Below are 25,705 nucleotides of genomic sequence, written 5' to 3'. Positions count from 1 at the left end.
TATTTTAGATTTATTGAACATTTGCATTTTTCTTTTATAAATTGCTTATTTATCTTCTTGGCTTATCCTCTCATTTTTTCTTTAAGTTTTAAGTTTTTTTTTTTTTTTTTTTGTACTAGGGATCAAACTCAGGTCCTTGGGCTTGCAAGGCAGGTGGCGGCACCACTGAGCTAAATCCCTGGCCCTAAGGCGCTTTTATATTTGAAGGATTTACAATTTATATGTACTATGTGAAAATATATCTTGAATTTGTAATTTGCTTTGAAAATTTATTAGAGGTTTTTCTAAGTTTTATGATCAAATTTATTGATCTTAACCTTTGTTTTCTCTTCCATCACTTTTTATGTTGTGGAAAATCCCACTCTTCTAATTATATGGATATTATATAAATTTCCACCTTGAAAAATTTCTATCTATTTTCAGGACTTTTTCTGATTTTAATTTTTATATTTAATTTTAATTCACTTAAGATTTGTTTTTTGTGTAAAGTAGAAATGATTTTTCTTTCAAACAAATCACTCTTTGACCCAACCAGTATTTATTTAGCAATTTATCCTTTCTTCCATGACATACGTGTTTGACCTCTATATTCTTATAGGTAATCGTTAATGTTTCGTTGTATTTGTTAAAACTTTCCAGTGCTAAACAATAGTGAACATCAGCTATAACTATCTGGATGCTGGTTTTATTGGGGAAAACTTCAGTGTTTTGGATTTAAATATCAGATAGATATTCTTACACAGGATCTTTTTGTGGTTTTAATTGTTTTTTTCCTTAGGCACACTAATTACTATCCAAGGAAGAATTTTCACTGATGTCTATGGAAGTAATACTGCACTAAGCTCAAATGGGAAAAATGTTAGGATTTTGAGGTAATTTTTATGTGAAAATTTATTCTTCTGACTCATAGATGAAATATGATATTCTATAAATAATGGGTCTGATGATATTAAACCTACTACAATGGGAAGGAAATAGCCAATGTTTGTAAGAGGAAAAATAGACTATTGGTTGATTCACTGATGTGAAGCAATTGTCCATATGCCTTAGTGTTTTACGTCTGACATAATTTCTTCTTTTTCTGTGATGGATTTTATTAGAAATTACACGAATGCAAGTCTTACAGTAACTGAGTTATAGTCATAAACTTCATTATTTACTCTAACTGCCTCTATTTAAAAATACCTGAGGCCTGGAAGCAAGTCACATAGCTTAGTCAAAGGGAGGAGTAGATCCAAGCTTCCTAACACAATTTGGCACTTTTTCTTTTGCCCTGAGTGTGAAACTGAAAACAGTCAGTAAGTTGTTGGCAGGTCAGTGTTGAAGCAATATTCCTCTATTCACCAGCTGTGGATCAGATGGTAACTTGGCTAGCTTAGTTACATCTGAACGTAGTGCATATGTAGTTCACAGTTTGTACTGGACCTGATATTGTCCCTGGAGCATCCTTCTGTAGCATGATGGGGTCTCTCAGCCCTCCCTCAGAAAGCTGAAAGTGTGCATTTCCCACTGAAGTATGGACATACTATCATGGCTTTCAAGATGTTTCATGTTTATTAAATACATATATAAAACAGAGGAATGGATAATTTAAAAAATTCAGACAGCAATTTGTTAATAGGATTTGTTAGGTGCTAAAAAGTCTGTGTATACACACATGTATGCATATATAATTTTATAAAACAAGCAATTTAAAAGGTTTTATTAAATGAAACAAAGATGAGTTAGCTGACATTCTGTGAGGCAGAATTTCCAACTGAATCCATTTATATGCAGCTGAAAATGTTCATATCGATTCCTTATATGAATTAAAATACTAGAAAAATATTTAACATTTTATATATACAATTTAGTGTAAGTAAATATCTATTTCAATATAGTTGAGTACTATGAACATTAATCCTAAGATGAGTTTTTTTCAGTTATTATCTTTTCCTTATTGAAGGATAAGTTTCCAAAACAGATTGCTCCCCTTGGCCCCCTCTCCCACAAAGGCTAGACTTTATTTCTATTTCTCACCAAGGAATCAATGAAACTTATCTCAGGAAATCATAAAATCACATCCAAAAGGGACCTCAGAGATCAGCATATCCACCTCTTGTATCCTGAAAATCCTGGTGTCGTATAGTATAGGAACAGCCTTCATTCACTTATTGATGTGAGGAGATCTTAGAAGCTCATTAATGTCATTTCCACCATGTTCACTACGACACTGGGCTCCCTAGGTCTCTTCACTGTGCCTGTCTCACTAGCATGGAGTTGAGAGCCAAGGGCTGTACACGGGTGGGAAGCCAGGAGACCTGCTGTGCAGAGTTTTCCTTTCGGCCATCACTCTAAATTCAGTCCAGGTGCAAGTGATAGAGGACACACTCATGATAGAGGATCCGGTGTCTCTAAGATGCTTTCGATCTAAAAGTTACGTGAAATTTGAAAAAATACATCATTAAGGCCAAATAAGGTGATGTTCTCAGTCTGCTCACCTGTGCCACCAGGGGAATTATCACCTGTGGGTAAGAGCATAGACTGGGTTTGAATTCCTGCTCTGTCCCTCACCAGCTGCAGGCTTGGGCAAGTTACTTAACCTCCCTGCCTCAGTTTCCTCACCTGTAAATGGAAGAATGATGGTTAATAAGTCATAGAATGGATGCAAAGACTAAATGTAATAAGAGCCTTTCTGAGTTAACTGCTAGGTTTATCACTCAGTTGAAATAAAGCAAAAGTTTAAAAAGAGAATTGGAATCCAGGTATCTCTATAATAGGTTCAGTAATTCAGTTTATTTGCTTTACAAGCCTCATGTAACAATCAAAAGAGAGGACTTATATATAAAAGTACTTTTTAAAGTTCAGTATTTCCTGAAAACAGAAGTTCTTGTTTTTTTATTGTGCAGGTCTGTATGGAACTTTATTTTGAACCTGGAATTTGCCATGACAGAGGCTAAGTGGTTTATTCTGATGTTGTGAATAACACAACGCCAGTTATCCCTGAGCCTCCAATAGCGTCAAATTCTGTCAGCCTTAATGTGATAGTTCTGAAAAGCTCATCAGCTAGGAAATGGGAACATATACTCACTGCCACCTCACCCCGCCTCTTCTCAGCTTCCCTCCTCCCCTCATCCTCCTCCCCTCCTTCCTCCGTATCCATAAGTATGTGCAGAGATCACGGATGCCATTAATGCCTTGCTCATCATGAGAGCTTTGAGAACTGCCTGTTTAATTCCCACAATGTGAATCTTACTATGATATTGTTTTTATTTGAATTGATTGAACTGTAAGTGGATAAGTCCATTATCTATGCTTTCCTGCGTATTTAGCACTAACACCCAAATGTTATCATGTTTATTAATCTCCAGTAAAATGTTCTGTAGATCTTTGTTGAAGGAATGAGTGACAGATAACAAGTAACTGAGAGAGAAAATATACGGTTGCCGTTGAACTTCCTAGGAGGAGGGCATTTTGCGACAATTTATTAAACAATAACAATATTTTTAAATAAAATGTGTATGCAGGGTTTACGTTGGAGGCATGCCCTGTGAGCTTCTCAAACCACAGTCTGATGATTTGTGAGTAATTAGTTTTCTTTATAAAAATAAGTAGCAGATAGAAACATACTAAATTTAAATAATTGCTAGCAATACTACATAGCTAAATGCTGTCAAATACAGTATAATTTATATTTTATATAGTAAAGTAGCATTCATTTGTTTTATAATATTCCTAATTATATTTTGTCCAATTTTTCATGTTATAACCTCAAATCACTTTATATATATTTTTATATTGTAGATACTTTTTAAAAATACTTCAGTTTCCATTTCTTTGAGGATTATAGGCAATTTATAAGTATAGTTTTTAGTTTTTTCTACTTTTAAATTAGCTTTATAACATATACTTTATATGTCTCAATACAGTATGTTATGAACCAGTATTTAGGTTATTATGAGAAAAGATGCTTTGAGAAATATGTTTATTTCATTGGGTAATATTTGAACTCTTTAAAAGAAATACTAATGCGGACATCAAAGTTAATTATAAAATATTTTATTTTTACATGGCATTTTGTTTGACATCTTCAGTGAAGTCTTGGAAATATTTTCATTTAAAGAAATGTTTGTTGTAGCAATGGTTTTTATGCTGATATACATCCTTAAATGAGATGTTTTAAAGGGAAAAAGACAGAATTTTAAATGTTAAGATAACTTTGATATTAACACACATACTTGTTAGGTATGGTCTAAAACTAGACCATCCAAACGGAGACATGGGCTCTATGATTTGTAAGATAACCGGAACTTACATAGGTAAGTGTGGATCATCTTCCTTCATAATTGTTTTGAATGTCTGACTCTACTTCCCCAGTTTGTGTTTTACTCCACCTCTCCTGCCTTTTTTTTTTCTTTTTATATTTTCTTTCTTCCTTGGCTTCTTTATACAAAAGTAGTTTTTCTTAAGGTTTACATATAAAGTAAACTACTTCACATTTCTTCTTTCCCCCCCAGAGGATTCCATGAGTAAATAAGCTGTTGCCTTCATTTCGTGCTGTCTTTTGTTCCCCCTTTGCTGCACAGGCACGTAGACCCTTTGATGCTTGAATGTGTTTCCCTCCTTTCTGTCTCAGGCCCTTTGTAAACATCCCAGCCTGAAAATTGCAGATAAAATGCCTATCCTCAGGAAAATCTCTTTTGACCTCCTGTTTTTCATTCTCAGAGCTCGCGTTTCTCTTCCTGGTGGCCTTGTCACACTTCTTAGCTCTCTGTCTGTGTCCCTGGTCTTGACTGAGCCCTCCCCAGACAATGCGCTCTATCAGGTGAAGGGACTCCGAATGCTTAGAGCTGACAATAAGGAAAGAGACTGCAGGGCTTGGTTACATGTCTGTTCCTGCATTTTTCTTTATTCCTAATGATGTTTTGTCAGATTTTTTCTATTTATAACCTCAATGTGTGTTTGTTTTTATAGTGTGGGTACTTATATAGTGCAAGATAAAGACAAGAAAAGATTCGCTTTTACAAAAAAAGAAACAAATAGATAATAGCACAAGACTTTTTTTTTTTCCATGAACTCAAAGAAATTAGCAGTATAAATGAACCAAGTTAGGATATATATTAAAATATATTTGAAACAATGGAATAGGTGATTTGGGGTATTATTTGTACTCTTCCCTATTCCCTATTTATCTATTGTCTTATCATAAAATTTTAAAAAATTATGAAAAGAAAAAAATATATAGTTCAGTTTTCATTCATGAAAAGTAATTTATGAATACAATTTATTTTTTTCTGCTTTTAAATCATCTTTATAATATATAGTTGTTATTCTCCTGTGGGTGGAAATTTAATTGATTGTGTATTTTAATTAATTCCAGGTCATCACAATGTCAGCTTCATCTTAGACAGTGATTATGGAAGGTAGGCCATTTTGTAAATAATAATTTTCATAATTGATTCAACCAGTACATAAAACAAAATGTATATTTACTTTGTGCTATAGATTCAGAGATTAAAGAATTAATCATTTTCCCTCAAAAAATTAGTATTTGAAGTCAGTAACTTCCTTTTACTTGTAATTTATGTCTTGTGCATGACTTTTCGATTGTTGAGAACCTAGCACTAACTAAAATAGCAAATAAGTCTTTAACTGTGATATGGAAATATGTTATTTTATGTCTTGTGGCTCTTCTGATTTAATTATAATTCTTTTGACAGCTGGCCTAATAAAATTTTGGTTCGAACTACTGTAAAAATAAGTAGAACCTCATGATCAATAGTGCCTGGTATTTTCTTTTATATTAAGACAGAGTTGTGCAAAATGCTTGTTATAGCTGTCAATTACATATCTTAGCACCAAAATATTAATAACCTATATAGCATTTAATAAAACTAGAACTTATTTCCAGATATCCTGCATCTTAATTTTAGTAAGATTTTTATATGTTCAAGGAACTATCAGAATATGTAAATCACCACATAAGTTGCAAATCTCATGTTATAGAAGATAATGGCGAACATTTAGTGGCAGCCATGGTGATAAGGACTTTACATACATTATCTAGTTCACTCCTTCAAAGAACCTATAAATTGAATGCTATCTTCCACCTCATGATACCCACTGGCAAAATAAGAGGAATGTTAAGTAATTTGCCTCAGGATATTCAGTAGAAGTAGTGAAAGTAAACGAATCCTGTAGTCTAACTCCAAGAATTGAGCACTTCATTCCAGTGCTCTACCATGACTGATAGAAGGTTCCAGCTACCAGCACCGCATCTTGTCACTACTTATGGTCCTGATCCACACATTTTTTTTTACCTATACAAGATTATTGCACTCTTGGGAGCTTTTGCAAATGTAAGGGCATTGCCTGACTGTCACAGTAACTGGGATGTTAATGGCATTAGTGCTCAAGATGATGATATGCCAAACCTAAATGAAATATTTTGTCCAATATGTCATAATGTCTTTCACTGAGAAAATGAGTTGTCAGAAAGCCAAATAAATTACAGTATTTAACATACAATGTGTACAATGTGGCTGTTGTAGGTCCGCAATAGGACAGGTCTGTTGATTTCTTTTTCTTTCTTTCTTCCTTCCTTCCTTTCTTTCTCTTTCTGTTTTTTGTCTGAAAAAAGACCTAATGATAAAAAGTTTGAAAAGAATGGTAATTCTGTAAGCAAAGAGTATTGTTTTCCTAGTCATTATTCAGTGTCTGCAAGAGAAAGTCAGATTTGGTCCCTCCATACATGGAATTGCAATTCCAGTTGAAGCAAAGTTCACAACCATGTATTTAGAGAGCATCCAATGCTAGACCTCTAGAAACAGAGTCTGTAATGCAGTGATATCTGGGCAGGACACTTTCTTATACACTGATATAGACTAGACTGAAGCCATGAAGAATAATACAATTCAAGAGTGGCAGATATCAGGTGGTGCTAGGGTACACCATGGTATTTTTGTGGGGCAAATGACTTAAAGCCTCGATTTCATAGCTGTTTTCTGCAAGTACAGCACTATTTGCATATAATTTATTAAGATCCAGCAATAGAATCATACCAAAAATATTAGCAAATCACATTAGCAGCCGTAATTAGGTTTTAATTGACTTCTGGAAGTATGTCTGATTCATTTAGGCTCTCAGTCACATTCTTCCTAAGGTGGAAAAAAAAATAGGTTCTTAGTTCAGAGTCTGTATGAAAAGTACTAATTGCAAAATCCATCATATGTCTCTCAGAAAAATAATCGTCCAAAAATAGGTGGTTTGCACTTTGAGTATGTGAAAGCTGAGTGTACACAAATTAATACGCTGTGTTAACAGGCTCAGAAACTTTCCATGTGAAAACTCTGTCAAATTCACAAATAATATAGACAATATGACTGCTTTAAATTGTGATCTTGATTTATAATTCCCTTTTCCTCCTTTAGCCAATTGCTAACCTTTTGTATTAATGTCTCTTAATTGAGGAAATTGTGTTTCTATGCAAAATATTCTCAAGAATTTAAAATAATTGTTAAAGATATTATTTTACTTCTCTAAAACAAGTTTTCATATTATGTGGCATTTTAAACTGTTAAATCATTGTAGAAATTATGAAGTTCTTATTTTACCAATATCAGGAGCATTCCTGAATATCAAATGAACCAATTAAAGATCAGTGAGCTACCCATTCTTGTAATAGCCAACCTTCTCTCTGCTCTTTTCCCAAGTTCAAATGACAGCTGTTTCAAACTGATAAGGTTTAGATGAGACTGCCTTAATTGAGGAATGCCCAGTCATTATCAATGAATTAGTGAAAATCACTCCACTGTCATCCAAAATAAATTACATTCAAATTTTTATTTCAGGATGCAATTTTCCTAATCACTTAAGAAGAATAGTTAATTTTTGAGACATAGGATCTGGCCTGAAATAACTGAGATAGCATGGTTTCAGATCTTTGGAAATCAACTTAAAGTCTTATGACATAAAAATGTACAATCCAGTACGAATATCTTAACTCATTTAGCATAAAATAATACCAAAGACTGTTTAGTCTTATAGAGGAAGGTTGTAATGCCTGGGTTAGGTTTTTAGGAGAGAGTTCATTGTTCATCTCAACCACAAGATTTAGTTCAGTGTATTAAAATGATCCTCACTGGGTTTTGAGTATTAAAATTCTTATTTGAAGTTCTCAATTTTTCAAGCTATGAATTTCATAGAGGTAATTAAGGTAAAACCATTTAATTTTGAGGATTCTTTCCTTTTTTAACCTCCAGGTAATGGAAGTGGAAGTGTTTATCTATCCGAAAAAAAAATGCACAAATATTAAGTCTCCGTGTTTATTAAGGATGACATTAAACCCGGTGGACCATTGCTCATCTGTACTACTAGAGTGTATTAGTGGGCAGCGAGGGGGACTGTGTGGCGCACAGGTTAGGAACCAGGGCTTTGGACTCAAAATGTCTGTGCTCCAATTTGGTTTCTACCACTTACTGCCTTTATGATCTTAAGTAAGCTAAGTAAATTCTTTAGTATTTGCCTACCTTGCGTGGTCAATGTAAGGTCAAATGGCATAAATTGAAAGCATTTAGCTGGATTCTCCTAGAACCTAAAGAGTTCTAAGAGAAGAGATGGGTTAATCAGAAGAAGAGCTGAGCTAAATGCAGGATTGCCCTACTGTCTGTTAGTCTGCTTGCTTTCTGTCCATACAGTATCTTAAAATCAACTTTATTAAAGAATAGTTTAGTTAGACAATCTGCATATCCAATGTGTACTGTGTAGTAAGTTCCGACAAATGAATATACGTATGTAACCAACAACCAAATCAAGATATAGAAGGTTTTAGTCTTTGCCCAATATTCTGTTGTGCTCCTTTGTAAGCCATGACGTGATTTCCAGTTTTTAAAAAAATCCTAAATTGTAATTTATTTCTTCAGTCAGAAATTTAAATGAGAGCTTGTTTTTTTTTTTTTATATATATACAGGAGTTTGCCACAGAAAATGTCATATTTTGTTTCTTCTCTCAATAAAATTTCAATGTTTCAAACATTTGCAGGTATGTGACATTTCTCTCCAAATGTGTATGTGGGTGGAGGGAGATATGTGTGCTTAATTTCATCAAGGCAAAAATGATAGTGATTATAAGGTGTACCATACTATCTTATGGAGATAATATCTCGGTGGAAAATAATACCTAAAGTGGAGAAACACCTAAGATGGGGAGGATGCTGCAACATTAAGCCAGTATCTCCAAAAAATATGTTCTTCACGTGAGATTGATTGAAAACCAAACATAACACGAGAAGGGAAGCTTGTATGTTTCATTTCAACTTTAGTTGTTGGTAGAGGGAAGAAAAAATGTTTCCCTTATCAGTTTGAACCACAAGCCAAAATTTGTCATTATGCTCTCCCTTTAGTTTAGAAGAGTCCTGAAGCAGTTTTTAGTTTCATTTCATTTCATCATTTTAAATTCCTCTCAGTTTGATATGAGAGTGCCTCACGGAGAGCATCAGAAGCCAACAGAAACTCTCCTGGAAGAACTGTATTTGTCTGGTGAGGATTGATGGAGAGACATGTTCAGATTTCAAAGATACTCAAATGTAAAAAACAATTTCAGTGAATGAAAAACGTAAAAAACAGTGTGTCCTGGGTGGAATCAATTCAATGGGAAATACGTCAGTTTTTCTTAGAAATTTATTTAATTCAAAATTTGTGTGCAATGATACATAGAACTTTGGTATCATTAATAAGAAACTATTTTAGTAATTTAGTAAGAATTTGCCATCTGTCATATCCTGGACTATTTTCTTGACATACAGAAAGATTTTATGTACAAAGCCACAGAAGTCTGAACATAGTTAAATGTATTATTGTGTGAGAAAATATAAATATAAGATTTTGGTCCATAAGTGTAAGATGCATTCTTCAAGAGTGTATGATTGAACCTGTCTTCTTGGTTTTTATTTGTTTTTTTTGTGCTAAATATCTATACTCAGCTCAGGTTTTTCTTACACCTTCTAGTCAGTCCCCCAATTACTAGTATCGCTTTAGTACTAGTTACCACTACAGCCTGGTTCCCTTGGAATACAGGTCTTAGTGAAAGTTGTTCATTGACTGCTTTACAGTATTGCGCAAGAGACAAGATAATGTGATACCTAATGCCTTCGGCTGGCAGTCTATCACCTACATTGCATTAAGTGCCAAGGCTAGGTGATTTAGAAATCTTTTTTAAACTAAACATGTGAGTTTACACGGCATATTCATGACATTTTAAAAATGTTCTTTCTTTCCTCAGAGGTTGCCATGATTTCACCTTCAAAAGGAAGCATTCAAGGTGGTGTCACGTTAACAATAAATGGTCGGTTCTTTGATCGGACTGATGTCCCAGTGAGAGTTCTAGTTGGAGGTATGCTTCATGATTTGTAATATATTATTTTATAAGGACAAATGTCTATTCTTTAATAATTTGTAAGTGGAACAGCAGTCTTTCTTCAGTCATTACATTGAATTAAAATCTGGATATTTTCACACAGACAATGGAGCTCAGTGCTCCTTCTACTTCAGTTTTCCAGAGAGATGGATGTTACAGGAAGCGGCGCTAGGAGGCTGGCGCCAGAAGGCACTGTATCATGGTTGCCATCCACTAATTCCCCACCACGCCCTCTGTCTAATGAGCCTTTAAATATCCTTTTGAACTGTTGTTACTGCTCAGTGAGTTCACTAATTATGGGGAAATTTTAATTAATATTTTGAATACTGTCCTCATGCCTCTGTGATATATGGTGCCACCTGCACATTAGAAATTATTGATGAGATTGGCCTTGGAAAGCATTAGCTCGTGTGTCACCATTTACAAATGCGCAGAGGGTTTGGGCCTCTGGCCGTGCATCCATTTTATGTATCTGTCTGCATCTATTCAGAGACAGGGAAGGTGCAGCTTGAAAGTGCAGTTGGGGTAAATGTAGCAGAGGGACTCTTCCCCCGAGTCAAAATGACATCAGTCCCAGGGACAGGCAAGGGACAGGATGACCACCCACTCAACTGGACACATTCTTCTGCATTTTCTGCAACAGCTCTCTTGTTCCAGTGGTTTCCATTTTTTAATGATTCTGCCCATGAGCTATCAAAATGTGATTTTGAGAAAAGAAGAGAAACAGTTAGAAAGCAAACTCATCTAACGTGTACAGTACCTTTGCAATTCCCAAGAAACCTTGCTGCGTAAACAGTAACCTGTCCATAAGATTTTTGCATTCAAATAATGTATTGTTTTGATGATATGGTATGCTTTCATATTAAAATAAGGTATATAAAATGCTCATAATTTATATACTGTGATTTATGATCTAGTATGCCTATTTTGATACAGTTGATATGCTGAGGTGACGTCCATTTTTCTATCATATCTCATTGCAATTAAATTGGCAACCAGACTTGAAATTTGGAGTCTTTAAAAATTTCTTAAAGGTCATGATCTGTTCACGCATGTCCTATACTCCTGATAAAATGGGCTATTGATTTAATATATGGTTTGAATTAATCACTTTCTGGTTCTTTTCTTGCATTCGTAAGACATTCAAAATACTGTAATGAAAAGTAGCATTGAAACTTGCTTTTTCCCAGGCTACTAAACAAAAGTTGGAACAGATATATCTTTCCATTTCCCTTGTCCTCACTTTTTGTGGGCAGCGATCGCTATTTCAGTAAACACTCACTGGGACTGACCTTACATGAGGTACACACTCTTCCAGGAAGTCCAAGTGCATTTGTGTAGAAATTAAACTCTTGTCTCTTTGGGATTCAGTCTGAATGCATTTTATATTGTCATTTTCAGTTTTCATTTGAAGAATTTGGATTAAAACTACCATTTTTCCTCCCTAAGAAGGCTGGGATTGATCTCATACCTTCATAAAGCCTGAATATGAAGACTATTTTTCTCAATACTCTGAGAAAAACATATAAGGCTTCACTTTGGACTCAAAAGTGATATGTTTTAATTTAATCAAATTTTTCATATTTTTTTCCTCAGAGATTTAAAAATTTTGTGCCTCAAGCATGTGATACAGTATTTTGTCAGGAAAATTTTCTTTTGTGGAAGTATAAATATTAAATGTTATACTTTAATGGAAAATATGTAAAGAAAATGGAGCACCCCACTTTGCCATTTGGTCATGCTACTTTAAAAAAGTAGTTCAGATAAGTTAATGTGATTTGTAATCTGAAGACTCATTTGTAACAGTTTTGGATTTTGTTTCTGTTCAGGGCAACCTTGTGATATTTTAAATGTCACAGAAAATACTATATGTTGTAAGACACCCCCCAGACCTGATGTTCTCAAAACTGTGTATCCAGGTAAGTTATTGGAAGAGAGAATAACCATTTCTAGGTTTGCAAAAAAGAGAGAGAGAGAGAGAGAAAGTTTGTGTGTGTGTGTGTGTGTGTGTGTCTGTGTGTAATTAGTCAAAATATTATTTTGAATGTCTTGGAATTTATGGTGTGAATTATAATAAATGTTCTCTAAGTTTTTAATTTTATGTATTCTGGGTTAGGAAATGTTTGTATGAAAATAGCTGCATCTGTGGTGATAAACCCAGTCTTACTGAAAGAAGCATGTCTTTATTGATAGAATATAATGGTGCTTTTATTTTATTTTTATTTATTTTTTTATTTTTTTAGTACTGAGGATTGAACTCAGGTCCTTGCACTTGTGAAGCAGTGGCCGGCACCACTGAGCTAAATCCCTGGCTGTTTTAGATTAAATTATAGTTATACAATCTTGATGCTCTCTACATACAAATTTAAAAATGCCTTTTCCTGGTTGAAAAAAAAGAAGAGAGGTCAAATCATTACTCCCAATAATTTGGGGGTGGAAACATATGAAAGAAAGGTAACTCAGAAATTCATTTCAGCCAGGTGTGGTGGTGCATGCCTGTAATCCCAGCACTTGGGAGGGAGGCAGGGGTGAAAGAAAGGTAACTCAGAAATTCATTTCAGCCAGGTGTGGTGGTGCATGCCTGTAATCCCAGCACTTGGGAGGCTGAGGCAGGAGGATTGCTATGAGTTCAAGACCACACTGGGCTACATAGTGAGTTCCAGGTCAGTCTCAACTACACAGTGAGACCCTGTCTCAAAAAAATTCATTTCATACTTTTCCCTTATAACCCAGTGAACTTGCAGTGGATGGCTTCCATGTCTACCATTGAAACACCATGCATGAGTCTGAGCATCGCTTATTTCTCATATCTTGTACACACAGTGAGATCTGTTTATAATTTGGTCACTGGTTGATATTCGAAACCTAATAAATTCCATTTATTAACCTCTTAAATTTCTTTACTTTGAATTACAAGTTACCAGTTGACAAAAATAATTCTGGCCTTTATACTCAATGATTTGAGGATATATTGTCTGCTGCTGTAAAAGGTTCATGTGCTCCAGCTTTTCTCCAACCAAATCCAGCTCAAGAGGAGTAGCTGGTATTTTCCAGATGCAAACAAGCTTGAGGCTGCTGCGAGCTTAACAGTTGCTGCACCTTAAGAAAACAGGAAAAGAACGTGACAGCTCCTTTAGGATAAAGGAGAGACAGAGTGTATAGTGGCAAGTGCAGGACTCTTCCCTGAGAGTGTTCTCTCTTTGATTCTAGTCGAGAAGGATAAAATCTTACCACGGAAACAATATGGAAAGGGTGGGGGGACGGAGCAAAGAAAATCAAACTCTTCAGAAAATCATAAAGTCGATAATATCGCTTCTTTGGCTAAGGATTAGGTAAACACTATTGTGTAACTTTTGTTGGACTCACGAGGGCAAAGATTTGGTAATCAGGCAGGCTCGGTGACACTGAGCTACATCTCCGGCTGAGATTCGATAATCAAATGGTTTGAAATTTCAGGTTTGGGGATTTTATTCCATAAAGCAACACCGGTCATATCATGGGTATTACAGTAATTATCATATGCTATTACCTCATGCAAAGCACATAGTAAGTGTTGGAAGCTTTACATATGTAAAGTATACATCATCCTCATAGCAACCAGGTGGATAGTATTTTACTCCCATTCAACATGTATGAAACTGAGGATCAGAGAAAAAAATAATAAGCAAATTGCAGATTATCCCAGTAGCGCTCTGGCCTCTGGGAGGGGGTACACGGAGGGACGTGCGTGATTGTTTTGATTGCACACTTCTTCTGAAAATGTGAACTAACACAGACCATCTAAAAGCACCGCCCAAATGGCTGTGGAGATGCAGCACTGTGATTCTGATAAATGGATGCTTGTCTTTTGTCATATTTAGGCGGGCGAGGCCTGAAGCTGGAGGTATGGAATAGCAGTCGGCCAGCACATCTCGAGGAGATACTTGGGTACGGTGAAAACACACCAGGGTACATGGGCGCCACCTGGGTCGACTCTGCTTCCTATACTTGGCCCGTGGATCACGACACATTTGTTGCGCGCTTCAGTGGATTTTTGGTGGTTCCAGATTCTGATGTTTATAGATTCCACATCAAAGGTGATGACCGTTACGCTATTTATTTCAGCCAGACTGGACCTCCAGAAGATAAGGTAGGGAAGCTGCAAAGCATCGTTTATATGATATAAACAATGTGATGATTTCCATGTGTATCCCATTTTTATCCTTAATGAAAATCAGTGAATATTTTAAAGAATTTATGAGAAATTACTTCATTTGATTTGTTCTTGGCTATTTTAACATGTCATATAAACTATAAAGTTATAGAACTCATAACCTAAAAGTAAGTTTCTTACCTTACCTAAAACCAAAAAAAAACACATATATTTATTTCCAAATTGGAGACTTTTCATTGCAAAGTAATTATAACAACAGCATAGGAAATTTGGGAAAGAATGAAAACATTTCACTATTCTATACTTACTTGGTCATGAGATGAAAGTCTGTCTTTCCCGTATGACTTCTACTTCATTTTTTCATAGATTGGATCATACATCCAATGTCAAAATCATTTTTGTCACACGAGTATTAAATATAAAATGTTATTACTATTTTTAGTGACTAAATGATCTGCTATTAAGGTGTGATCGAAATATGCTGCACATTTAAATCTTTAAAAATTATTACAGTACAAGACATATTACTGCTGACTTCCCTTTAAATGCTCCCTCTTGCCTCTAACATGGTACCCATCACTCTTGCCACTTTCTCGGCAGTTCTGAAGTCTTCTTTTATGAGTGGCCTTTGTGCTGCTGTCCTAGCTGCCTTGATGTCCTACACTGACTCAAAATATCAACATTTCATGGTCATTTGGATTTTGAGAGAGAGCCGGAAGTTGCATAGGGCCAGTTCGGTGAATAGGATGGTTGAGAGTGGACCACCGTGCTTTTATGAGCCTCCCATTCCCCTGGATGGCACTCACCAGCGGCGTTCACCTGGTTAGGACTTTTTAAATCACACCTTGTGAAGGCGTGACGGAAAGAGGACATCTAGAACTTCAGAAAGTGCCTTGATGGCTTAAGTGTGTTGATGAGAAAAGTTTCTTAGAATTGAGTGGAAATTTTTTTTGAGGGAGATTAATGGCAAGGTATCTTTTTCTGTAATACATTTTTAAAAATTTAAACATTAACTGCATATTTTGACCACATGCTTGGGTTTATTAAGCTTAGAAAGATAGATCCCTATTAATAAATTTTTAACTTACTCCTGAATTTTCATGAACACAATACTGAATATCTGTGTTCTTCTGACTTTTTTTTTTTGTACTTTGTATTATTTTCTCGGGATAGTTTACACATACGAAAACAATAGATGAAATCAAAATCACTATTTATGACTCAATTTATATGGCAAGATGGCTTTCCAAACTGGTTGCATAAGTTTAAATTGACATTTGTAATTTATGAATTCTAATTTAACACAGTGCATCAGCATGCTTACACCGACGATGACATAAACATTCTTAATGGGAAATGTGTAAAAGTACTCCTACTCTAGTAGGCAGAACCATTTAGCAATCTCTGACCTCTTTCAGAGCTGGCTCTAAGGCTCTCATTTGAGTCTAAAAGTTTTCCCCACGGGGGAGGGGAAATCTGTATTTATCAATAACAAGCATTTTCCTATCATGTCCCTTTTTAGTTTTGATTGTCATTCTAATTATGGAAAAGCTATGACATAGGGGGTACACTTGGTGAGGCGCTGTTGGTGTTAGTGAAGGTTGGAAGGAATGTTGTGAACCTGATAATTTTTCAACATTCCATGTTGTCATAGATAACAAATCTTAGAAGAAAAATATGAAAGTTTCACAAGTTTCTATTCATGTAAGTTCTAACACTGACAGCAATGATAAATGGAAATTAAATGTTAAAAGATTTAAAAATTCCTTTTTCTCTTTCTGCGATAAGGTGAGGATTGCACATCATACTGCCAATGCCAACAGTTATTTTTCCAGCCCAACACAAAGATCAGATGATATTCATCTTCAGAAAGGAAAAGAGTAAGGCCTTTTCCTCGTCTTTCAGTGGCTGTGTGGTATTTATCCTAGATAAACGGATGTTGGGAAAGTGTTCTCTGGAATCGTTCTAAATTCTAAATGTAAGGCGCGGATCCCACTCATCTTGTTGGAGGATCAGAGTCAGTCTAATCAGTGAGAACTTCCCCAGGCACTGTCTTATTCCCCAGCTTACAAATGGAGCCAACCTCAAGGACCGTGAGAGTGGGATCCTGTTAGTCATCTTCCTTCTCTGTGTGATGAATACCTGAGGTAACTTACAAAGAGGAAGGTCCATTTTGACTCCCAGCTTCAGAAGCTTCAGTCTATGGTGGTTGTGCCTTGTTGTTTGGGGCTGTATGGAGCCTTAGATGAGGGTGGAAAAGTACCCAGTGGAGTCTGTTCACCGTCTGGTAGCCTGGAAGGAGACAGGTGGAGAGAAGAAGAGGAAGAGGAGGGAGGGGAGTGGGGAAGGGGGAAAGCAGAGAAGGAAGAGAGGAGAGGAGAGAAGAAGAAAGGGAAGGGAAGGGTGGAGGAGAGAGGAGAAAAAAAGGAAGAGGCCAGGCTGCACTAGGCTCCATCTCCTACCTCCCCGCAGTGGTGCCACAGGCCGGTGACCAAGCTTTTAACATATGGGGGCCATTTGAGACCCAAACTTTATCAAGCACTTTCATCCTGGACACATACAACCACTCAGTTAAAAAATGTCATGTCTGTTTAAGCCTGCCCTTCATTTTCTTGAACACTTTTAAGTTCTGCATGTCCTCTGTGTTGTACTCCAGGGAACTATTGTTACGATCCACAGTAGGAATTTACGTAAGCTCCTCGAGGATAGGGGATTATATCTTTAACAATAAATATTTACTGATTAAGCTGAATGAATTGGTCATGTTTAAGGACAACTCTGTCCTGGTACATAATTTTATTTCAGCAAACTGCTATGAAATTTTAAATATTTTCATATTTAAAACTTATGCAGGTTACATGTATGCAATATAAATAATTCAATCGACTTTTACATAGAATGATGTGTTTTCATTGAAATGATTCCATAGCAAGTGTTCTGGGGGAGTTATATTTATTACTCTATTTTCCAGATATTATATTGAAATCTTGCTGCAGGAATACAGACTAAGTGCTTTTGTTGATGTTGGATTGTACCAGTACAGGAGTATGTATTCTGAACAGCAAACAGGAGACGCAATAAATGAAGAACAAATTATAAAATCCCAGTCGACAATTATACAAGAAGTACAGGTTTGCCTTGGTGACAGATCTACTTTATCAGATGTGAATGTCTAGGGCTACGGGTGTTGCTCAGTGTGGAGTCCTTGCCTAACATTGCTAAGGCCCTAAATTTGATTCTTAGGATTTCAAAAAATACATAAAGAAAGAAATAAAACTAACCATTGAAAGCTAGAAGCTTGGTTCGGCTGTTATTCTCAGTAGGTTAGATGCTATTTAGGAGAATGCTATCATAGACAAATATTAACCTGTTGTTTGGAAGATCTATACTCTAAGTCAAACAGGCTGTTAAAAAGTAAGACAAATTTTTTCATAGTTTAAAATATTTTCTCATCCCTAGTAGAGCAGTCAAAAGGCATTAGATTGTGGTGATTTAAAGTGTACTCTTTAGGGCCCGGGATTTAGCTCAGTGGTTCGGTGACCTGCCTTGCAAGCACAAGGACCCAAGTTCAATCCCCGGTACCAAAAAAAAAAAGTGTATTTTTCCATAGATTAGATATTTGTATTTTTAAAATTTTTATTCTGTATTTTTTAATTGGAAACTAGGTTATAACTTTAGAAAACTGGGAAACAACTATTGCAACTAATGAAGTTCAGAAGATCACAGTAACCAGCCCATGTGTGGAAGCTGATTCGTGTTCACATTACCGATACAGATTAATCCATAACATGGAAAAAACTGGTGAGATACAGACAGTGGAAGTGATAGTGTTTCTCTTTATGTATAGACACAGCTATAAAGTATTTGCTCTAGACCATGCTACTGTTTGAAATATAAACTTTGCACAATATGCTAGATAAGAAGAAAACTATATTATGAAGAAAATCCTTCAGAATGGGCTAGAAAGCAGCATCAACATAAAACTTTCTGGGTTATACCATAATTTTCCTTTATAAGGATAACAATAACTAGATTGCATGTAACTGCTTCAGTGGTTCTAGTTCATAAAATGGAAATTTAAATTAATCATTACAATCTTTCAAGTTCTGAAATTAAGTGAACTATGAAACACTAATTTATCAGTTATTAATGATACATGTCTATATTTGATAATAAATCCTAAAATTTTTTCCATTTCTGTTAATTATTCAACTGACAAACATTTATGCGTGCTTACTATTTGCAAAATAAAATACTTAATACTATGGGAATTTTTTTTTTTTTTTTGGTATCAGGGATCAAACTCGGGCCCTTGTGCTTGTGAGGCAGGTGACAGAGCCACTGAGCCAAATCCCCAGCCCATTACTATGGGAATATTAAAATAACATGATAGAATCCTTGCCCACAAAGGCATCACAAATCAATTGAACAGTCAGCATGATTGAACTTAATTTCAGAGCATAAATTCCACCAAGTTTGATCACTTACATGGTACAGAGAACATGGGTACTCTAAAAAGTTAAGTACAAGACTTCAGTTTTGACACAGTAGTCCAGAAAGATTTCAACTCTTCTGTTTTTTTCTCCCAATTCTTCTAAAAGTCTTGCTACCTGCTGATGCTTCTGAAGTCGTACTGCAATCCGCTCTAAATGACCTGTGGTCTGTAAAGCCTGATACAGTTCGGGTAATAAGGACACAGACTCTCTGGAGCTATGTGTACACAGTAACTTTCGTATCAGATAGAGGTAAGCATGTGTCCTTGTGCACTTCTCCAGGAAGGAAATTTATATCCCATGCAAAGCCACGGTAAAAAAGTGAAAATTCCATGGAAGGGCAGAGGAAATGACATATATTTAGAACCTTGCTCAATTTTAGGATACCTAGAAATTAAACAGTTATTGTGTTTTGTGGTGATTTAAATTCTGGTTCTAGCTCAAGGATAATACAACCCCAATGTGCAAGAAAATCGCTATATGCACTATAAATAAATACACTGTCTCTTTTAAAATTTTCAGTGAATAATTTTTATCCTCATATTAATGTCTTACACACTATTGGAAATATGATGAATATAAAGTTTAGCAACCCCTTTGGCTATTTGGTATATCTAAGCCCAGAAAGTAAATCCTTGGGTGTGTGTGTGTGTTTGATTTGGGTCATCGTTATTTTCATGTAAGTAAAATGGTACCTCAATGTTTGTGTGCTATTTTATGAAATTATTAATTTAATTATTGAGAAGAGTTATTTAAATATTGAGAATTTTAACAAACTGAAAATCTAAAATTTTCACTAATGTTTCCATGAAATCTAAAATTTTCATGAAGAGGATGTAGAATTTTAACATAAACTGAAGATCTAAAATTTTCATAAAACACTATGTAAATGAAATTATAGTTATCCTTGTTCAGCTACTATTTATGGATCATAAATAATGAGTTGCCAGCAGTGACCCTAAGAAATAATGATATCAAAATAAAAACTGGGTACATTTTATGACTTTATCTAATACAGAAGATCATTGAGATTGTACTGGTCAAGCACCTTTCCAAAACATAGCAATATCTGAGAACAAAGCCTCCTTTCTCTCAAAGTGGCATTGTATGAATAGACCCCATGAATCTGGAGGTCAGCTTTGTGCTATATTCATACCCCAAAAAGTAGCAATATCCCATTCAAGCCTTTTGCACTAAAATAATGTGCTTGCCATAAACTAAAATAAGTTTTGGAATATCTTACTGCCCACTGATCCTTTGTTCGTGGTCGGAGTACATCCTTTGGTTTATCTTACGCGTACTTCCTCTGAAGACGCAGAAACAGAATCTTAAGTGCAAAGCACTTTGTGGTTTTGCTATTTCTGTCACAGATAAATTACTTAAATTTAAGGACCTTTACTTTCCCATTCATTTCTTTGTGTGTGTTAATGAAACTCACAAAGAAAACCAATGTCATTAAATTTGAGTATCTATTACAGATGTTCTTTTTTCAATTAATCAACTCCTTAAACTTCTATTTGCTAATTCACTGCAGGAGACTTCGATCTGCTCAGCTGTGAAGTATTTGAAGGGAATAACATCACAGTGGATATTGCAGAGCAAACCAAAGGCAAACCCAGTCTGGAGACGTTCACACTGAACTGGGATGGGATTCTTTCCAAGCCTCTTACCCCATGGGCCTCAGGAGCTGAAGTATGATTCCACCCACTTTCCCCACATCCTCCCCCAGCATGAGCAGGCTGCTTATAGACAGATGAGGAAGAGAAAGAGGCATCACTTCTAAAGATCACCACAAATCTTTTAGCATTTGACTAATCTCCCAAAATTTACATACTGTAATTTTTTTTTTGTCTGAAAAGGCACGCAGTCCATTTAGCACGACCACCTGTTTTTTCTGAACAAAGCATCTCAAAATCATCAGAGCCTTGCTGTACTTTTGTGTAGACTTTGTGTCCCTCTACCTACCCTGGCATTGTTTCTCATCCCAAATTCACTTGTCACCATATAAAAGTCAGGACATCCTTAAGAGATATCCTAGAGTAAAAGCTAATGACAAAATTTAAGTATCTTGTTATTTCATCCAATGAAAAGCAACTAAATGGCAATTATTTATAAAGAGCACTTGGAGAAGTAGTAACACATTCTCCTACTTGATATGGTGGGTGGAAGTCAACCACAGTGAAGAGAGAAGGAAGGAGGCACAACCAGGATGAACTGGAAAGAAAGGGAAATTCTCAGATCTTTGTCTGTGGTCTTGATGTTTCTGCATGTGGGGCAGCAGTTCATGAGAAAAGAATGCTTGTGGGTTACTAAATCATGATAAATACCTATACAATGAGTCTAGGTCACTATTTGGTGACTAAAGACTATATATTGTCTCAAGCCTTTAATATTCTCAGCAACAGATATTTTTGTGTTTTTTGAGAGAAATAGATGTGCATGTAATGGGACACATGAATGTGTACCAGTTCTTGTATAATCCAGAATTATTTATTATTTTTAGATAATCATAAATAATAGGCTTATATTATGCCTCTCTTAATTGAAAACATAGGATAATTGGAGTGTATAGGTCTTTCTTCCAGTGAATTTTGAGTTAGTTGGAAACTCTTTTATTTGGAATCTGTTCAGGTAGGAATAAATTGCTTCAAATTTTCATTACACTTTAAAACACAAGTAAATGAATATAGCTATATTATGTAATGACTAAACTAGTAATAGCCAATTGAATGTAACTATTATCATTCTTAAAACTCCTGAAAGATAACTGGGCTCTAAAGTGATCATGTTAACAAAACTATATAGGACATATTCTCACAATTATGACTAACATATGGGAATTATGAAAATACTAGAATTAATTAGTAGAACTCATAGAATAGCAACTGACAAGTAGTGATGAAGTAGTTGAATTACTAATTGAAGAATTATTTTATGAAAGAGAAATTACTAAATTGCATATTGTTAATTTAGTTTCAGGTAGCTTTGGAAGAAATGGTTAGCGCTAAATGTTCACCACAAATTGCGCATTTTGAAGAAGGCTTTGATGTGAAATACTTCCGAGACTATGAAAATGATTTTGACTTGGTATGGACTGCTTAATGAACTTTGAAACTGACCAGATGAGGGTTTATCTAAGTGTTTGGATTTTTTTCTTTATTTTGGGGGCTAGAAGTAATTCTTTCATTATTCAAAGTCAAATTGAAAAAATAATTTTGTTACAAATTTATTAGTAGGGCTGTTCTAGCGTGTTCTCACACTACAAAATGATTCACTTATGAAAATCATGTCTACACTACACATGAATTTACCTGATTGAAGGAAAGTAGGTAAGAGGCAAATATAAGACCTACAGTGTTTTATTTATTTATTTTTCTCATGGGTGCAGAAAATGTCCTTTTTCTTTTTTGGCTTCATAGAATATAATTTGTAGTCCAAATTAGATAGTAAATTGCTTTCCTTGCTTTTTGAGATTACTCTGTGGTCAGTTAGTTCAGTGCCTAATCCTCATTTCTCCTTTGACATTTTTTTACTATATAGTAAAGGGGAAAGTTAAATATACTTCCTAGTTCTTCTTTTGAAGACTTGAGGATGCCAGAAGTGCACTATTTTCAAGTGCATATTATTAGAATAAGAAATGCACAGTCTAATTCTTTAGTTTAGATCAACACCTTAGAAGTAAACTAAATTCTTAAAAATATACATCACATAACACTTTGTATGAACAAATTTATTACTGAGAGAAAAGGGAAATCTATTTAACAGGCAACTTTTTCAGCTTAATCAATGTATTTGTATCAAAATATAGTACTAGCAGCCATAAAGATTACATTCTATTGCTTTCTTACTGCATCTACTATCACCATCCCACATACATGTCTGTACTCTACCCAAACTTAACTATTTGCCTTTCGTAACACCAAGCTCTCTCATGTCTCTGCCTTTTCTTCTCTGTATGTATTTTACTCTATCTCTGAAGCCCCTTGGTCCTTCTTTTCCATTTTGTGCAGCTCTAACTTATCTCATTTGTCACTTCCTTTAAGTCATTTTTCTTGATGGTTTTGTGTGAGTTAATTAACTCCCTTCAGCCTTAGATCTCTAATTATTGGTTCCTTTGTCCCAAATTGGTGGGCCCTGTATATAGCGATAATGTTCTTTACTGGAATTCTGGAGATTAAAGAAAAACAAACAAAATCAGGCACACAGCAAACGTTGAATAAACATTAATGGGAGGAATGAATATCCTGAAGGAGCTCATACTGTAAGAAGAAAGATAGGACTTGGGAAATAATCAAATGCAAGTACAAGGGCTTCTATGAGTATGGATCTGAACGAGAGCTTTAGAATTTCAGAGAAGGGACAGGATATTTCAAATTAAAGCAGTTTGGGAAATAGTTTGGACTCCAACAACTTGTTTGGGGATGTTGGAAGAAACTATAAATCACATTTTCAACTGAAATATTATTGTTTCCATAGGAAAATGTTAACAGAGGGCAGAAGACAGCTGAAACTGATGCTTACTGTGGTCGCTATTCCCTGAAAAACCCATCTGTTCTTTTTGACTCAGCAGATGCTAAACCAAACAGACTACCATATGGAGACATCTTATTATTCCCTTATAATCAGGTAAGCACAACAAAATGCTATGCAAATTGAATCTGGAAAATACTTTGGTAATAAAATTTCATGAAATTTTAAAACAAGGAAAAGTGCTTGTCATGTGAAATCATGTCTATTAGGCAGGCATTGTTCATACCCTGAGTGTTTCTTTTTTTTTTAAATTTTATTTTCTTGTGATTCTCAAGAAGAGAGAGAGAGAGAGAGAGAGAGAGAGGGAGGAAAGGAAGGAGGGAAAGAAAGAAAATATATAGCACCACTTACCTCATAATCTTAGAAGAAATTATTTGCACTTGAGTTTAAATACTGAAACAAGTTAAATATCATATAACATCCTCCATTTGCTTCTGTAATAGAGAAAAACAATGAATAGCCATTGTAGACTGATCTTGAATATTGGGGAAAGGTGAAAGAAATTCATGAACTGAGAAGATGGTAGTTTTAAAATGGATATTTAAGACTATCTTTATGTTTTTCTAAAATTTCTCAAATTGTGGCACATGTTCTAAAGTTCTAAGTTCTTAAAATACTTGACATGCTTAAGAAGTTGTACACATTAAAATAAGTATTTAATTACTATTTTACTTGACACTTTATCTTTATCTTCAAATATTCAACAATATTCACATCTCAATTAGTCTACCTGAATATTTAGCAGCCTTCTTTTTCTACATGCAGTGGACTTTTAAGTTTATTGAAAATTTTAATTAGGATTAGTACATAATACATTTCCATAAGAAGTGAATTGTTTCAAGCTTTAAAGGAAGCCATATCTAAGAAAACAAAAAAACAGTCACTAATTGTAGGTCATTTCAATTCCATTTCCTTTGTCAATAAAACTTCCCCAATTCTTCTCCAACAGCTAACTGACTGAAATTAACCATTCTTTTCTTTTCCTTTCTCTCTGTTCTGACACATTTTATATGGAAAGTGCTCAGTAAATACTTAAAGAATTGGATGGAATTTAGTGCAAAGTGAAATATAGGGGTCCGTTTTTAATCTGTGGCAGGTTGTAATCCAGTTTTTCCAACACCATTTATTAAAGAGGCTATCTTTCCTCCACTGAGGATGGTCAGCTCCTTTGTCAAAGATGAGGTAGCTGAGTACATCTGGATTTGTTTTTGTGTCTTGCAGTCTGTTCCACTGATCCTCAGGCCTGTTTCTTTGCCAGTACCATGCTGTTTTTATTACAGTGGCTTTGTAGTATAGTTTCAAATTGGGAATTGTTATACCCGCTGCCATGTGTCTGTTGCCTAGGATGGCTTTTGCTATTCTAGGTCTTTTATGGTTCCAAATGAATTTTTGGATTCTTTTTTCTAGTTCTGTGAAATATAGTGTTGGAATTTCAATTGGCATTGCATTGAATCTGTATAGCAGTTTTGGTAGTATGGCCATTTTCACTATGTTGATTCTTCCTACCCAGGAGCAGGGGATATCTTCCCATTTTTTTATATTCTCTTCAATTTCTTTTTTCAGAGTGCTATAGTTTTCAGTGTAGAGATCTTTGGCTTCTTTTGTTAGATTGATTCCTAGATACTTCATTTTTTTGGATGATACTGTGAAGGGAATTGTTTCCCTAATTTCTCTCTCAGTGAGTCTGTTGTTTGTGTACAAGAAAGCTATTGATTTTGGGGTGTTCACCTTGTATCCAGCTACTGTACTGAATCTGTCAATTAAAACAGAAACACTAAACTTGCTGGAAGGTAAATTAGGCAGAACTCTGGAAGACATTGGCATAGGAAAAGACTTTATGAACAAATCCTCAGTAGCACTAGAACTAGCAGAAAGAATCAACAACTGGGATCTCATTAAAAAGCTTCTGTAATGCAAAAGAAGCCATCAGCAGAACTAAGAGACAACCTACAATGTGGGAAAAAATTTTTACCAGCTGCTCCTCAGACAAAGTACTTTTATCGAGAATATATAAAGAACTCAAAACAATCAGCTCCCCCGAATATAAAGACCCAATTCAAAAATGGGCATCCGAAATGAACAGACATTTCTCAGACAAAGAAGTAAAAGCAGCAAGTAAATATATGAAAAAATGCT

At 35.1% G+C, this 25,705-nt stretch overlaps 1 protein-coding gene across 1 annotated transcript in view; it reads left to right on the top strand.

The window, feature by feature from the left end:
• The window catches only part of Pkhd1l1 (PKHD1 like 1), a 147,120-nt gene that overhangs the window by 18,513 nt on the left and 102,902 nt on the right, over window positions 1–25,705 (top strand). The window contains exons 6-20 of the mRNA XM_010619537.3: window positions 779–872; window positions 3,507–3,560; window positions 4,225–4,298; window positions 5,360–5,402; window positions 8,949–9,019; window positions 10,259–10,369; window positions 12,223–12,312; window positions 14,254–14,522; window positions 16,335–16,426; window positions 17,518–17,677; window positions 18,212–18,347; window positions 19,148–19,291; window positions 20,574–20,731; window positions 22,013–22,126; window positions 23,516–23,665. Of these exons, the coding sequence (XP_010617839.1) occupies window positions 779–872; window positions 3,507–3,560; window positions 4,225–4,298; window positions 5,360–5,402; window positions 8,949–9,019; window positions 10,259–10,369; window positions 12,223–12,312; window positions 14,254–14,522; window positions 16,335–16,426; window positions 17,518–17,677; window positions 18,212–18,347; window positions 19,148–19,291; window positions 20,574–20,731; window positions 22,013–22,126; window positions 23,516–23,665 (1,760 nt within the window). The remainder of the gene's footprint in view (window positions 1–778; window positions 873–3,506; window positions 3,561–4,224; window positions 4,299–5,359; window positions 5,403–8,948; window positions 9,020–10,258; window positions 10,370–12,222; window positions 12,313–14,253; window positions 14,523–16,334; window positions 16,427–17,517; window positions 17,678–18,211; window positions 18,348–19,147; window positions 19,292–20,573; window positions 20,732–22,012; window positions 22,127–23,515; window positions 23,666–25,705) is intronic.

This window comes from Fukomys damarensis, unplaced genomic scaffold (assembly GCF_012274545.1).
Source record: "Fukomys damarensis isolate Sample0158 unplaced genomic scaffold, DMR_v1.0_HiC HiC_scaffold_5, whole genome shotgun sequence".
Classification (NCBI taxonomy): Eukaryota; Metazoa; Chordata; class Mammalia; order Rodentia; family Bathyergidae; genus Fukomys; species Fukomys damarensis.
This window is presented reverse-complemented; position numbering and strand designations above follow the sequence as displayed.